At 42.6% G+C, this 15,430-nt stretch overlaps 1 protein-coding gene across 1 annotated transcript in view; it reads left to right on the top strand.

Annotated features, from left to right (window-relative positions):
- LOC126252020 (acyl-CoA-binding protein-like) overlaps window positions 1-15,041 on the top strand; it is a 112,443-nt gene extending 97,402 nt beyond the window's left edge. Inside the window, exon 4 of the mRNA XM_049952806.1 lies at window positions 14,711-15,041. Within this exon, the coding sequence (XP_049808763.1) occupies window positions 14,711-14,850 (140 nt within the window). The 3' untranslated portion in view covers window positions 14,851-15,041. The remainder of the gene's footprint in view (window positions 1-14,710) is intronic.
- Window positions 15,042-15,430: the final 389 nt, after the last annotated feature.

Raw genomic sequence — 15,430 nt, 5'->3', positions numbered from 1 at the left:
CTGCGAACGCTCAACACCCTCCGTGTCCTGAATGGTACCTCCTGGGGAGCGGACCGAGTGGTCCTTCTCCGCCTCTATCGCGCCTTAGTGCGCTCGAAATTGGACTATGGAAGCATAGTCTACTCCTCTGCTCGGCCGTCTATTCTTCGGCGTCTCGACTCTATCCACCACCGTGGATTGCGTTTAGCGTCTGGAGCTTTTTACACTAGCCCTGTGGAAAGCCTTTATGCCGAGACTGCTGAACCTCCGCTGTCCAATCGGCGAGCGGTCCTTCTGAGCCGTTATGCTAGCCATCTGTCTTCCATGCCTGCTAATCCAGCCCATGACCCTTTTTTCGACGCCTCCTTTGATGTAGGGTATGCAGGCCGCTCCTCCTCCCTACTACCCCCGGGAGTCCGCTTCCGTCAACTGCTCCATTCTCTTTCCTTCCGCTTTCCTAAAACCTTCTTGACAACTTGGGGTACAGCACCGCCTTGGCTGCGTCCCCGGATCTGTCTGCTCCGTGATCTTTGTCAATTTCCCAAGGACGGTACACCTCCACTTGTTTATCGTCGGGCATTTGCTGCTCTATGTGCACAACTGACGGACGCCACATTTATTTACACCGATGGCTCGAAAACATCGTTGGGTGTAGGGAGTGCCTGTATTGTTGGCGACGCCCCAAATCACTTTCGGCTTCCCGACCAGTGTTCGGTTTATACTGCGGAGCTTTTCGCTGTTCTCCAGGCTGTCCACTACATCCGCCGCCATCAGCGGATACAGTACGTAATCTGCTCAGATTCTCTCAGCTCTCTCCTCAGTCTCAAAGCTCTTTACCCTGTGCACCCTCTGGTCCACCGGATTCAGGACTGTCTGCGCTTGCTCCACCTGGGGGGCGTCTCGGTGGCGTTCCTCTGGCTCCCGGGACACGCTGGTATCTGTGGGAATGAGGCGGCTAATATAGCAGCCAAGGCTGCAGTTTCTCTTCCTCGGCCAGCTATTCAGTCGCTTCCCTTCACCGATCTACGGAGCGGTTTATGTCGCAAAGTTGCTCATTTATGGCATGCGCATTGGTCAACACTTCCCTGCAATAAATTGCGGGAAGTGAAAGCCCTTCCTTGCGCTTGGACCTCTTCCTCCCGAACGCGTCGTCGGGAGGAGGTAATTTTAGCTAGACTCCGGATAGGGCACTGTCTTTTTAGCCATCAACATCTTTTAAGCGGCGATCCTCCCCCACTCTGTCCCCACTGCTCTCAGCTGTGGACGGTACGACACCTTTTAATTGAATGCCCCTATTTTAATCCGTTACGCTCCCGTCTACAGCTATCGCCTGATCTATCGTCGATTTTAGCAGATGACACGCGCTCAGCCGACCGCGTTCTCCAGTTTATTAGTGACAGTGAAATGACGCCAATCATTTGAAGTTTTATCGGGGACCATCAACCCCTCTCTGTAGTGGAATTTTAAGCCTTGTTTCTGCTTTTAGTGTTCAATTTTTTGAGTTTCGTTCCCATTTTTGCTGTTTTCAATTTTCAGTTTTTATTCTTTCCTCAGTCACGGACCGGGCGCTAATGACCTTCGCAGTTTTGCGCCCTAAAACCAAAATAAAAAAAAAAAAAAAAATCCTCTTCTGTCCTGCAGGTCAACCTCAGACAGCTCTCTGGGACCAAGATCTGTTCCCCTATTTTCGGCCTCGCAGTAGCAGACAATGTTGTTGTGGACCCTATTGCTATCTCCAGCACCTTGGGCCACCATTTTGTGGAAGTTTTGAGCTCTTCCCGCTATCACCCTGCCTTCCTGCATCGGAAACAAGCGGAGGCAGCTTGGATGATACCCTTCTCTTCTCCGAATCATGAGTGCTACATGCCCTCAGTTCATTCCGATCCTCCACTCCAGGGCTGGATGCCTTCCACATTCAGATGTTGCAGCACCTTCCTCTTTTGGGCAAGCAGTTTCTGCTTAACACGTACAACCACATCTGAGCAGAGGACAGATTTCCCAGATGCTGGTGTGAAGGCACTGTCTTACCCATACCTAAGCCCAGCAAGGACAAAAAGCTACCTTCTAGCAACTGCCCCATCTCTCTTACCATCTATGTTTGCAAGGTGATGGAACACATTCATGCCCGGCTGGTATGGTGGCTTGAGTCTTGTAATAGAATGACGAATGCATGGTGTGCATTTAGAGCACATTGTTCCACAGTTGACCATCTCGTTACTTTGTCTACCCGTGTCGTGGTTGGTTTTCTGTGGAAATCCCAGACTGTGGCCATGATTTTTGATTTGGTCTATGACGCCTACTGGAGAACTGGTATCCTCTCTACTCTATACACATGGGGCTTCTGTGGCCAATTGCCCTATTTCCTTGTATTTTTACAAGGAGCATGTGGATTTTGCATTGTTGGACACCTTTATCAAGGAAACCGGTGTGGCTCAGGGTCCCATCCTGAGTGTTGTCCTGTTTATCGCTATTCACCCTATCATGGCCTGTCACCCACTGGCCATCTCTGGCTCCCTTTTTGTTGACGATTTTGCCATCTATTGCAGTTCTCCACTGACCTGTCCCACTGGGCAGTGCCTTCAGCGGTGTCTTCATCGCCTTTATTCCTGGAGCATCAACAGTGGCTTTCACTTTCCCACTGACAAGTCTGTATGAATTTCTAGCGACGCAAATGGTTTCTCCCTCCATCTTTATATCTTTGGCTTGTTGCCCCATCCATTCGTTGAAACTATGCAATTGAACCACCCTCCTCTGTTTGCACTGGTCCCTTGTCCATTTGAAACTCGACGATGTGCTTTGTTTATGCATCTGCATGCCCATCCCTCTTACACTAACTCAACACTATTCATAATTGTGGCATCCGTTTGGCCATGGGCACCTTTTATGCAGCCCAGTTGAGTCTGTATGCTGAAGCGGCTGAAATACCAATGTCTTATCGCTGTGACTTTCTCCTCAGCAGGTATGCATGGCATTTGTCTGCCATGCGTGGCCACCCATCCTATGCTGCCTTCTTCGATAATTCCTTTCATTGCCAGTATGGGGTGTGTCCCTGTTCTGTTACCTCCTGGCATCAGATTTTGGCACATGCTCCAGCAGCTTAACTTCACACCTGCAACTTACCCATTGGGTGTTAACTTTTCACCACCCTGGCTTCGTGAAGTGGCCCATGTTAATCTTGACCTTCATTCGCTTACTAAGGACACCACTCCAACCTTGGATGTCGTCTTCAGTTTAAAGACCTTCACATGCAACTTCGTGATAGTATGTTTCCGTGGGGACGGGTGTGCCTTTGTCATTGGCATCTCTCTCTTTCAATATCAGCTTCCAGCATGCTCCTCAGTATTTACAACCAAGCTCTTCACCTTGTATCATGCCATGGAGCACATCCTGTGATGCAGCCTTTTCAGTTGCGTAGTCTGCTCACTCTCAGTGCCTTTGAAAGTCTATTTGCACTGTACACTACCCATATCTCAGTGCAGTGGGTCCATGAAAACTCTAACTTGCTCACTCTTGGTGGAGCCACTGTGATGTTTCTGTGGGTTCCTGGTCACATCAGTCTGTTAGCAAACAAGGCTGCTGTCAAAGCTGCAGTCCTTGTACCTCAGCCCGCGAGTACCCATATCCCCTCTGTTGAACTCGTGCGTTGCAACATGTCAGGTGGTGGTGTCCCTTTCGTATCACCAATGGACCTACCTTCACGGGAATAAGGTCCAGCTTATTAAGACTCTTCCAGGGGCATGGACGGCTTCCTCTTAGCCCTCCCGCTGAGAGGTGGTTCTTTTATCTTGGCTGCGTATTGGGCACTGCCTCTTTAGCCACCGTCATTTGCTAAGTGGCTCTATCCCACCACTTTGTACACACTGCACTCAAGTTTTAACTGTTTACCAATTTCTGATGGAATGACCATTTTTAACCTTTTACATTCCCGTTTGGGTTTGCCGTCTGAGTTATTGGTCATTTTAGCAAATGTGTGGGCTGTCGACCGTGTCTTACTTTTTATCCACTAAAGCAGTATGGCGAAGGCCATTTAATTTTTAGTTTTGGACCTCTGTTTCTGTATGGTGTCCTTTTTAGCCCTTTTTCCATGTGCCTGTTTTTAGCTGTCTTCTGTTATATTAATTGGGACTGACGTTTTTAACTCATGTCTTTGTGTTCTATAGTTTTGACTTGGGTACGTATGACCCCAGTTGTTTTTGCACTATAAAGCAAAGCAAAACAAAATAAACACTCTCGCAGGCATACCTTCAGTCAGGTGCTGGAAGGTTTCTTGGGGAATGGCACTGCATTCTTCATGGAGTGCTGCCCTGAGGAGAGGTATCAATGTCAGTGAGGCCTGGCATGAATTCGGCATTCCAAAATATCCCATTCTATAGTACTCTGCTCAGGACTCTATGAAGGCCAGTCCATTACAGGGATGTTATTTTCATGTAACCACTCTGCCACAGGCCGTGCATTATGAACAGGTGCTAGTGTGCTGAAAGATTCACTCGCCATACCCGAATTGCTCTTAAATTGTGGGAAGCAAGAAGGTGATTAAAAAATCAATGTAGGCCTGTGCTGTGATAGTTCCAAAAAAAGGTGTGCAAGCCCCCCTCCATGAAAAACATAGCCACACCATAACACCACCGCCTCTGTATTTTATTGTTGGCACTGCACCCGCTGACATGTTTGTTGTGGATTAACCATATCCACACCTTGCCATGAGATCGCCATATTGTATACCCTGATTCGTCATGCCACATGACGTTTTTCCATTGTTCAGTTGTCCAATGTTTGTGCACCTTACACCAAGTGAGGCATTGTGTGGCATTTACCGGCATGATGTGTGGCTTATGAGCAGCTGCTCGACTATAAAATCAGTTTCCTTACCCGCCTCCTAACTGTCATAGTACTTGCAGTGGATCATGATGCAGTTTGGTATTCCTGTGTGATGGTCTGCATAGGTGTCTGCCTATTACACATTATGACCCTGTTCAACTGTCAGCGGTCTGTCAGTCAACAGACGTTGGGCTGTATGCCTTTGTGCTGTACGTGTCCCTTCACATTTCCACTTCACTACTACATTGGAAACAGTTGACCTAGGTAAATTTAAGAGTGTGGAAATCTCATGTACAGGTGTAGGACACAAGTGACACTCAGTCATGTGACCACATTTGAAGTCCATGAGTCCCACTGAGTGCCCCATTCCCCTTTCACAATGTCTAATGACTACTGAGGTCACTGCTATGGGGTACCTGGCAGTAGGTGGCAGTACAATGCTCCTAATATGAAAAATGTGTGTTTTTGGGGTGTCCGGATATTTTTGATCACATAGTGTATATTGAAGGCTGTACTAGGCAGGTGTGCAGTCCCCCTTCAAGTGTTGCCTGGGCAGAGTAGATCTTAAATCAGTTGCAGTGTTTGGTAGATTGGCACCCTGTTTCTTCAAAATCCTTGCAATCTAGGCTGTTGGCAGTCCCATGTATGGCAGAAATGTTCGTCAGTTGTTCCCCCTTTGTTTGAGCATTGGGCATTATTTATATTACCTTGATTTGTGTATCACTGTAACCATTCCACCAGAAAACATCCATAAAGCATTGCAGCCCAGTAGGTGGGACCTCTTAGTCACTGTTCACAACAGCTCTCAAACATTGCTGTGTTGGGTTGGGTGGTGGCAGCTCATCATACGTAAATTGTGTGTGCTCTGACTGCATAAGTTTTCTATGTACAAAGAGAGCTGCTTGTCATCTTGCTTATTCTGTACTCAGGTGTTACGGATTGGATGGCAACCCTTTTTCCTTACTTCTGTGGTGGAGTTACTCTCATGGATGGTGTTGCCAAATTCATCCAGGGCCTCCCTGTAATGTGGCTTCACAGTTATCAATTTGTGTGTTGAAATACATAGGTTTGAAGTCTGTGGCCTCAACAGCAGTCTCCTCAAAACATGCCGAGTATATTTCTTTTTCTGGTCTCAGAGCACACTTCACTTTATAATGCCTCCAACAATTGGGTAGGTAGGTGGGTGGGTGTTCAGCCTGTCCATGCACTACCCCCTTCCCCCTCCCCTCTCAACTGTTTTTGTGAGTACATTTGTGGCAAACATAATGCCCCATGTCATTGCTGTACTCTCCTGTGCTGCAATTTTACTCCCCAACTGTATCTTACATGCTCATAGGATGTTAATCGTGGCTGCTTTTGCTTTGTTCCCCATTTAAACCACAAATTTTGGTTAATTTACATTATTCATATTATTCGAGAGTCAGGGTGTTACCATTTTTCACACAGATGGACCTAAAACCATGGATAGGATGATACATTTTTAAAGCTACCACTGATCAGGAACATCATTTGTTACTGGGGACATGGAGTATATTTATGATAGTGGTGATAGCCATTAACAGTACCTTCCACTTAATTAAATGGGGTCCCCTTTGACCACATTCTAACATGTAGTGACTCAATGAGCAGTCTCTAGGCCACTGACTGATGTTATTGTCACCCTGTGATACCTGCTAGTCGTGTCTTCCTCTGAATTTAATCATATGGCCCGATTGGTTGTCTTTCTCTAATTCCCATGTCATGTGGGTATCCCAGGGAATGACACTGTTTGATGAGAGAAGCAACTATTCACCCTAAATTTTCTTTGATGGTATTAGCTCTAGGTTTGTGGGTGCAAATAATGCCTCTGGAACTTGTGGTGTACTACTACTCCTGTAGTAACTTCATTCTATCAACGAGACTATTGCTGCATAGCTCGCCTCCTACCATTTCCCTCTACAGAATATCACTGTTGAGTGTTGCCTCTGTCAATCATATGAGACTAACCCATAGTTTTATTTTATGAAACTAGCCACCCCCATACTGTGGTTGTGATGATTCTTTCCTGTTCCTGGCTATCCATGCTGAGTCTGATATTTTGATATTCTCTCACATATTGGTAAATGACTTGGGGAATGTTGGTCTGGTTCTCTTTTTCATTGTGACGGTGTTTTTATTCACAGTTGTGAAAGTGTTTTTTATTCACAGACATAACACTTTAAACTATCTTCTGAGTGGGTGTGGGATGGTTGGGGTTGGGGCAACTCTTGCTACATGTTGGATCTGGGAACTTTCAATACTGTTTCCTTTTTCAACCAGCTGCCTCTGTCATTCCTCTTTTCCTCTGTTTCAATTGCTTTTAGATGCAGTTTGCCACTTCTTATGTGTCACCCTGTTACCTCCTTTAGAGGCTGCACTCTAGTGAATAGTTGGTGCTGTTCTCTTCTTCAGCACTTTGACTTAGATGTATCAGGAGTGGGATAGCTGAGGGTTGGACTTTTCCCTATGCATGCAGAGCACTGGGTGATGCCCAACTGTTTCCTTCAGTTTCTATCATATTTTTTCACTATTAATGGTCCAGCAGATCCATTACATTTCAGACTTCTCACCTTTACTGTTCTGAATTTGTCGACTAGAAGATATTCTTTACTATGTAACTGTCTTTGCCTTAATGTGGTTGGTAGGGGAGGGGTCAGATGCAGGTGAGGTTTTTCTATCGCACCAGAGCTGAGAGAGATCACTTATTCTATGTATTGGCCCAAAACATACTCTTACTTTCTCATAAATCATTTCTCAGCTATGGCATCAGTATTGCCTCCAGTGCCTTGATTTTTACATCTCCTACATACTTCACTCATCTGATAACTTCCCTAGTGGATAACCCAAATTCTGGATGAATGAATCTCTGCCTGAGAAATTGATGATGATGCTGTTTAGTGCCTTAACTCCCAACCACCCACGCCAGAGTTGATAGTATTTAATACGGGATGTAGAGGCATCCCTCCCTTTTATACTTTTGGTGGCTTAAACAATGGAGAAGGTTCTAACAGATTAGGTTACATATGCCTATCTTGCCTGTAGCAAGTTCAGATGAGCAGTGATGTTGATTACCTCTAATCTCATATCCTTCTCAAGTCCTTTTATATTAGGTCTTGCAGCAACCTGGAAATTTTCTGTTATTTGGAGGTGTTGAGTAAGACGATTGGCTGCTTTCATGGGCACATTGTGAATTGCCTGTTCTGTGCCCCTGATCTCTGGCTTTGGTATAGTTTTCAGCATTAGTGTGTATTGACCTTCGAAAAGCACTTACTGTTGCTGAAGGTGTCAGCATATGACTCTTAAATGAAATTTATGGTTCAGCCATTCTGTAATAGAATGAGTCATTAGCATAACATTTAAACATGTTTCACATTCCAGAACAAAATTTCTGTTGAAACAGGTCCTCTGTTGGCCATAAAATGTTACAGGCTTAAATATAATTAACTTACAGAAATGTTACTTGATAGTGAGTAGATAAATAAAGGTAGATATGACAATGGCTATTGAATGGGGTGTAAAATCCACCTGTGGTAATAAAGTAGAAAAATTTCTTGAAATTGTAACCAACTAGATTATGAAATTTTTGTGCTTAGTAATCAACAGTTTATAACTGTTTATTCCTACCTGTTATTGTAACATTAAAATTATGAAGGATAAAATTGAGCTAGTACCAAACAATTTCATCATTCTGAAAATACGAAAGATGAATATATTTTATATTTCAACAAAAAATACACCATCCTATGAAATATCATTGATGTCTAAGCCAAAGGACGAAAACTTCTGTTCATAGTAAATATCAGATGTATCAAGAATTTGGGAAACATCAGAATTTGATACCCATGCAATTTTATTAGCTTTAAATGTAAATTTGCTCACAGTCCTTCCTAGAAAAGGTTACTTTTTGTTCATCTACTGTTAGAGCTTGTCCTATTAAGTGCTTAATTTATATTTCAACTGTGAATTCAATATCAAAAAACCCACATGAATGTCTTCCATTTTGTCACCCATTTGTTTATAGACTTCATTATTTGGGGTGTGTGTAAGAATCATTCCCTGAAGCAGTTAAGTTCAAAAGCTTATATTAATGCATGGTGTCTGTACTTTTGGACATGTCAAAAAGAACACACACCATGCAAATGGGACTATAAAATTGGTGAGCATGGAGGACATAGACATGAACAGGGACTGTGGATAGATGGTGCTAGGTGGGAATGGGGGTCAGCTGGAGTGTTTGCAGAGATAATCCATGCATTTGTGATAAACAGTGTGTTCAAATGGTACAGTCCTGGTCTAGCACAAATTTTCATTACTGCTGATTCTGCATGATGAAGTCCTGATGCAGCTGATATCGCAAATTGCTTCCCTTCTTTCTTTCTCCCCCCCCCCCTCTCCCCCTCCATCTGCAATTTGCATGAGAAGTTGAAAATTTTTGATTATGAAATGCTCCATATAAATTATTATTGGGATATGGCCTCATCACAGTGTACAGGATCAGGTAATACATGGATATCATGAATAGCTACATCAAATGAAGACTAAAGGCTGTTAACCTCCATCCTTTGGACAACATACCATCACAATCTGTTTGCAAACATTGTAAAAGGGCACATCATCTTTAACCTGATATTTTCCACCCAATACTGCATGCTGTACTAGTCTGATTTCTCTATCAATGTCACAAACACTCTTTCTTATGAGCTTACTACCAGATGTATTAGGCTGGTATGATACAAAATGTTGTCACTTCAGCCACATTATAGGCTCAGTCCTTATTGAAGAAATAGTAAGATAAACACCCAGCCTAAACACTTTGTCCATATCTGCAAACCACTTTGAGGTTTGTGGTGGAGGGTACATCCCATTGTAAGGGTTTCTTTGGTGTTCCATTCACATATGGTGTGTGGGAAGAATGATTTGCTGAATGCCTCTGTGCATGCCGTACTTGTTCTAATCTTATCCTCATGACTTTTGTGTGAGCAATATGTAGGGAGTTGTAGTATATCTCTAGAGTAATCATTGAAACCTCATTAATAAGACTTCCTTGGGATACTTTGTCTTCAAGAGCCTGCCATTTCAGTTCCTTCAGTATCTCTGTAAACACTCTCATTGGTTAAACAAACCTGTGGCCATTCATGCTGCCCTTCACTGTATGTGTTAAATATCCTCTGTTGATCCTATCTGGTGTGGGTCCCATACATTTGAGCAGTATTTCTAGGGATGGGTCACCAAGTGATTTGTAAGCAATCTCTCTAGCAGACTATTGCACTTCTCCAACAGCCTACCAATAAATTGAAGTCTTACCACCTGTTCTACCCACAGCTGAACCTATGTGATCATTCCATGTCATATTCTTAAGTGTTTCACCCAGGTATTTGTATGAGTTGGCAGATTCCAAAAGTGACTCACTGATATTATAGTCATAGGATATGACATTTTTCATTTTGTGGAGTGCACAATTTTACATTTTTGAACATTTAGAGCAAGTGCTAATCTCTGCACCACTTTGAAATCGTATTAAAGATCTGACTGAACATTTATGCAGCTTCTCTAATCTATTACTTCAATATAGAGAACTGCCATCATTTGCAAAATTTCTGATTTTTACTATTAATATTGTCTGCAAGATCATTTATATAAACATGAGCAGGAAGTGTCCCAACACACTTCACTGGGCACACCCGAAGTTATTTCTATATCTGACAATGACTCTCAATCCAATATAACATGCTGTGTCCCTCCCTAACAAAAAGTCCTCAATCCCAATCTCAAATTTTTGATACCCCACATGATTGTACTCTTGGCAACTAGCATAGATGTGGAACCAAGACAAGTGCTTTTGGGAAATTGATAAATCTTGAATCTACTGGTTGCCTTCATCCAAAGCTTTCATTAGGTCATGTGAGAAAAGTGAGAGTTGGGTTTCAAAAGATTGATGTTTTCAAAAACCATGTTTGTTGGTGTCGAGGTGGCCATTTTGTTCAAAGATACCTCATTGTTATGTTAGAGTTCAGAATATGTTCTAAGATCCTACAACAAATAGATTTCAAAGATGTCAGATGGCAGTTTCGTGGACCACTTCTACTACCCTTCTTGTAGACAGGTGTGACCTGTGCCTTTTTCCAAGAACAGTGCACTGTTTTATTGCTAGAGGTATCTTAGATAGATCATACTGAGAAGAGCAGCTAATTCAGCTGCAAATTCAGTATAGACTTTGACAGGGACTCCATTGGGGCCTGGAGCTTTGTTTATTGTAACAATTTCAGCTGTTTTACTTAAAACACAAACATTTTTAATCTTTTATTAAAACAGTTACCTGAAGTTAATTTAAAGTAGGAAATTACTAATGTTTTACAGAGCAGATTCCTCGACTTGCGCCATAGGGTGATGGGGTTTCGGGTTCCGCTGGATAGGTCAGGAGTCCACTACATGCAGCAAGCGGCTACACGGGTAGCAGGGGTTGTGTGGCGTGGACTGGGCGGTTTTTTAGGTTAGATAGCCTCGGGCAAGTACAGAAAGGGCAACAGCCTCAAAGGGTGCGGGGCAAAGTCAGGACATGCGGGGACCGAGCAGCAATCAGTATTGTAATTGTAAACTGTCGAAGCTGCATTGGTAAAGTACCGGAACTTCAAGCGCTGATAGAAAGCACCGAAGCTGAAATCGTTATAGGTACAGAAAGCTGGCTGAAGCCAGAGATAAATTCTGCCGAAATTTTTACAAAGGCACAGACGGTGTTTAGAAAGGATAGACTGCATGCAACCGGTGGTGGCGTGTTTGTCGCTGTTAGTAGTTGTTTATCCTGTAGTGAAGTAGAAGTGGATAGTTCCTGTGAATTATTATGGGTGGAGGTTACACTCGACAACCGAGCTAGGTTAATAATTGGCTCCTTTTACCGACCTCCCGACTCAGCAGCATTAGTGGCAGAACAACTGAGAGAAAATCTGGAATACATTTCACATAAATTTTCTCAGCATGTTATAGTCTTCGGTGGAGATTTCAATTTACCAGATATAGACTGGGACACTCAGATGTTTAGGACGGGTGGTAGGGACGAGGCATCGAGTGACATTATACTGAGTGCACTATCCAAAAATTACCTCGAGCAATTAAACAGAGAACAGACTCGTGGAGATAACATCTTGGACCTACTGATAAGACAGACCCGAACTTTTTGACTCTGTAAGTGCAGAACAGGGAATCAGTGATCATAAGGCCGTTGCAGCATCCCTGAATATGAAAGTTAATAGGAATATAAAAAAAGGGAGGAAGGTTTATCTGTTTAGCAAGAGTAATAGAAGGCAGATTTCAGACTACCTAACAGATCAAAACGAAAATTTCTGTTCTGACACTGACAATGTTGAGTGTTTATGGAAAAAGTTAAAGGCAATCGTAAAATGCATTTTAGACAGGTAAGTGACGATTAAAACTGTGAGGAACGGGAAAAACCCACTGTGGTTCAACAACAAAGTTAGGAAACTACTGCGATAGCAAAGAGCTTCACTCCAAGTTTAAATGCAGCCAAAACCTCTCAAACAGAAGCTAAACAATGTCAAAGTTAGCGTAAGAAGGGCTAGGCGTGAAGTGTTCAGTGAATTCGAAAGTAAAATTCTATGTACCGACTTGACAGAAAATCCTAGGGAGTTCTGGTCTTACGTTAAATCAGTAAGTGGCTCGAAACATCATATCCTGACACTCTGTGGTGGTGACGACGACGACGACACACGTAAAGCTGAAACACTAAACACCTTTTTCCAAAGCTGTTTCACAGAGGAAGACCGCACTGCAGTTCTTTCTCTAAATCCGCACACGGACGAAAAAATGGCTGACATCGAAATAAGTGTCCAAGGAATAGAAAAGCAACTGGAATCACTCAACAGAGGAAAGTCTACTGGACCTGACGGGATACCAATTCGATTCTACACAGAGTATGCGAAAGAACTTGCCCCCCCCCCCCCCCCCCCCCCCTTCTAACAGCTGTGTCCCGCAAGTCTCTTGAGGAACGGAAGGTTCCAAATGATTGGAAAACAGCACAGGTAGTCCCAGTCTTCAAGAAGGGTCGTCGAGCAGATGCGCAAAACTATAGACCTATATCTCTGACGTCGATCTGTTGTAGAATTTTAGAAGATGTTTTTCGCTAGAGTATCATGTCGTTTTTGGAAACCCAGAATCTACTCTGTAGGAATTAACATGAATTCCAGAAACAGTGATCATGAGAGACCCAACTCACTTTATTTGTTCATGAGACCCATAAAATATTAGATACAGGCTCCCAGGTAGATGCCATTTTCCTTGACTTCTGGAAGGCGTTCGATACAGTTCCGCACTGTCACCTGATAAAGTAAAAGCCTACGGAATATCAGACCAGCTGTGTGGCTGGATTGAAGAATTTTTAGCAAACAGAACACAGACATTAAAGTAACCTCTGGCGTGCAACAGGGGAGTGTTATGGGACCATTGCTTTTCACAATATATATAAATGACCTAGTCGATGGTGTCAGAAGTTCCATGCAGCTTTTCACGGATGATGCTGTAGTATACAGAGAAGTGACAGCATTAGAAAATTGCAGCGAAATGCAGGAAGATCTGCAGCGGATAGGCACTTCGTGCAGGGAGTGGCAACTGACCCTTAACATAGACAAATCTATTGCGAATACATGGAAAGAAGGATCCTTTATTGTATGATTAAATGATAGCAGTACAAACACTGGTAGCAGTTACTTCTGTAAAATATCTGGGAGTATGCGTACGGAACGATTTGAAGTGGAATGATCATATAAAATTAATTGTTGGTAAGGCAGGTGCCAGGTCGAGATTCATTGGTAGAGTCCTTAGAAAATGTAGTCCATCAACAAAACACTCGTTCGACCTATACTTGAGTATTGCTCATCAGTGTGGGATCCATACCAGATCGGGTTGACGGAGGAGATAGAGAAGATCCAAAAAAAGAGCGGTGCGTTTCGTCACAGGGTTATTTGGTAACCGTGATAGTGTTACAGAGATGTTTAGCAAACTCAAGTGGCAGACTCTGCAAGAGAGGTGCTCTGCATTGCGGTGTAGCTTGCTCGCCAGGTTTCAAGAGGGTGGGTTTCTGGATGAGGTATCGAATATATTGCTTCCCCCTACTTATACCTCCCGAGGAGATCACGAATGTAACATTAGAGAGATTCGAGCGCGCACGGAGGCTTTCAGAAGAACTTCCCGCGAACCATACGCGACTGGAACAGAAAAGGGAGGTAATGATAGTGGCATGTAAAGTGCCTTCCGCCACACACCGTTGGGTGGCTTGCGGAGTATAAATGTAGATGTAGAACCTCCAAACTAGTCTTTCAAGCTGTGACAGAACGGGACAAATTATAAAAAAATAATTTGAAGGTTACAATTATAAGTTCTTGATAATTTGTGTATTATAATTTTCTGCAATTTATTGCATACAGATCGTAATCGGCATTGAAAATACTGTGATTGAAAGTGACAAAATATAGATTTTAGTGATTGCATGAAAAGTTGTGCTTACATTAAAACACCACTGATAAATTTTACATATTAGTAATGGAAATACTAAGGAATTTATAAAAAATCATTCAGAAAATTTATGAAAAAATTATGGAACTGCCGTGAGGTCTGCTTTTTTTTTAGAAGCAGATACCCAAGTTTGCAGTAATTACATCATTACATTGTTTTTCATCTAATGTAAACATCTTGGAGTTAAATTCCCACACACAACCTGCAATAATCAATTTTATTGGTGGAATGGTTTGGCTAACACACATTTTAGATGGTATGATATAAGGAAGCATAACATAAGAAATAAAAATTTCTTAGAATTTGTTTCTTCCTTGCCTGAAGCAAAGAGCATGTATAACAGTAGTCGGGAATTATTTTTATTTTTTCACAGATCGTCCAGGAATGTTGGATTTTAAAGGCAAAGCCAAGTGGGATGCATGGAACGGAAAGAAAGGAATGTCACAGGAGGAAGCAAAGGAAGCTTATATAAAGAAAGTGGAGGAGCTTGTGGCAAAATATGGAATGAATTGAAGGCTTCCATCAGAGTTTTATTCTTCAAATACTGTATATTACATTAAACATGTTGCCTGTTGCTCAGTGGGTGCAGTGCCTTCATCAGTTTATTTAAGTGAATTCATTTTATATCATACTTTACACATGTTCTGAGTCTTGCAAGAGCAGTTTTGTAAATGAATAAATGGTCTAATAAATGTTTGTATGAATATTGTGTTGTTATTTATAATAGGTGAGGTGGTGTTGCATTCTGTGATTCCTGGGCTTTTCCCAGTGATGTTCATTGAAGATGAACTAAATAGTCACAACTCAGCAATATTCGCAATCACCATAGTTCACATAATTGAAGTACCAATATTTCCAAGCAGTTTCTTGGATCTCAGTATTTTTCTATTCACTCAGTAAAATTTATTAGTGAAAGTACTCAAATCCAGAAACTGGGAGTATGGTTATTAATTTTTGTGTGTTTGAGACAACAGTAAGATTGGTGCACTTTGAAGGTACATATGGCCAGTCTTAGTCTGTGAAGTTACAACAATTCACATAATGTATATTTGTAAATTGTGTAGCAACCATGTTCCATCATATTTTTTCTCTA

This window comes from Schistocerca nitens, chromosome 4 (genome assembly GCF_023898315.1).
Source record: "Schistocerca nitens isolate TAMUIC-IGC-003100 chromosome 4, iqSchNite1.1, whole genome shotgun sequence".
NCBI classification, from domain to species: Eukaryota; Metazoa; Arthropoda; class Insecta; order Orthoptera; family Acrididae; genus Schistocerca; species Schistocerca nitens.
This window is presented reverse-complemented; position numbering and strand designations above follow the sequence as displayed.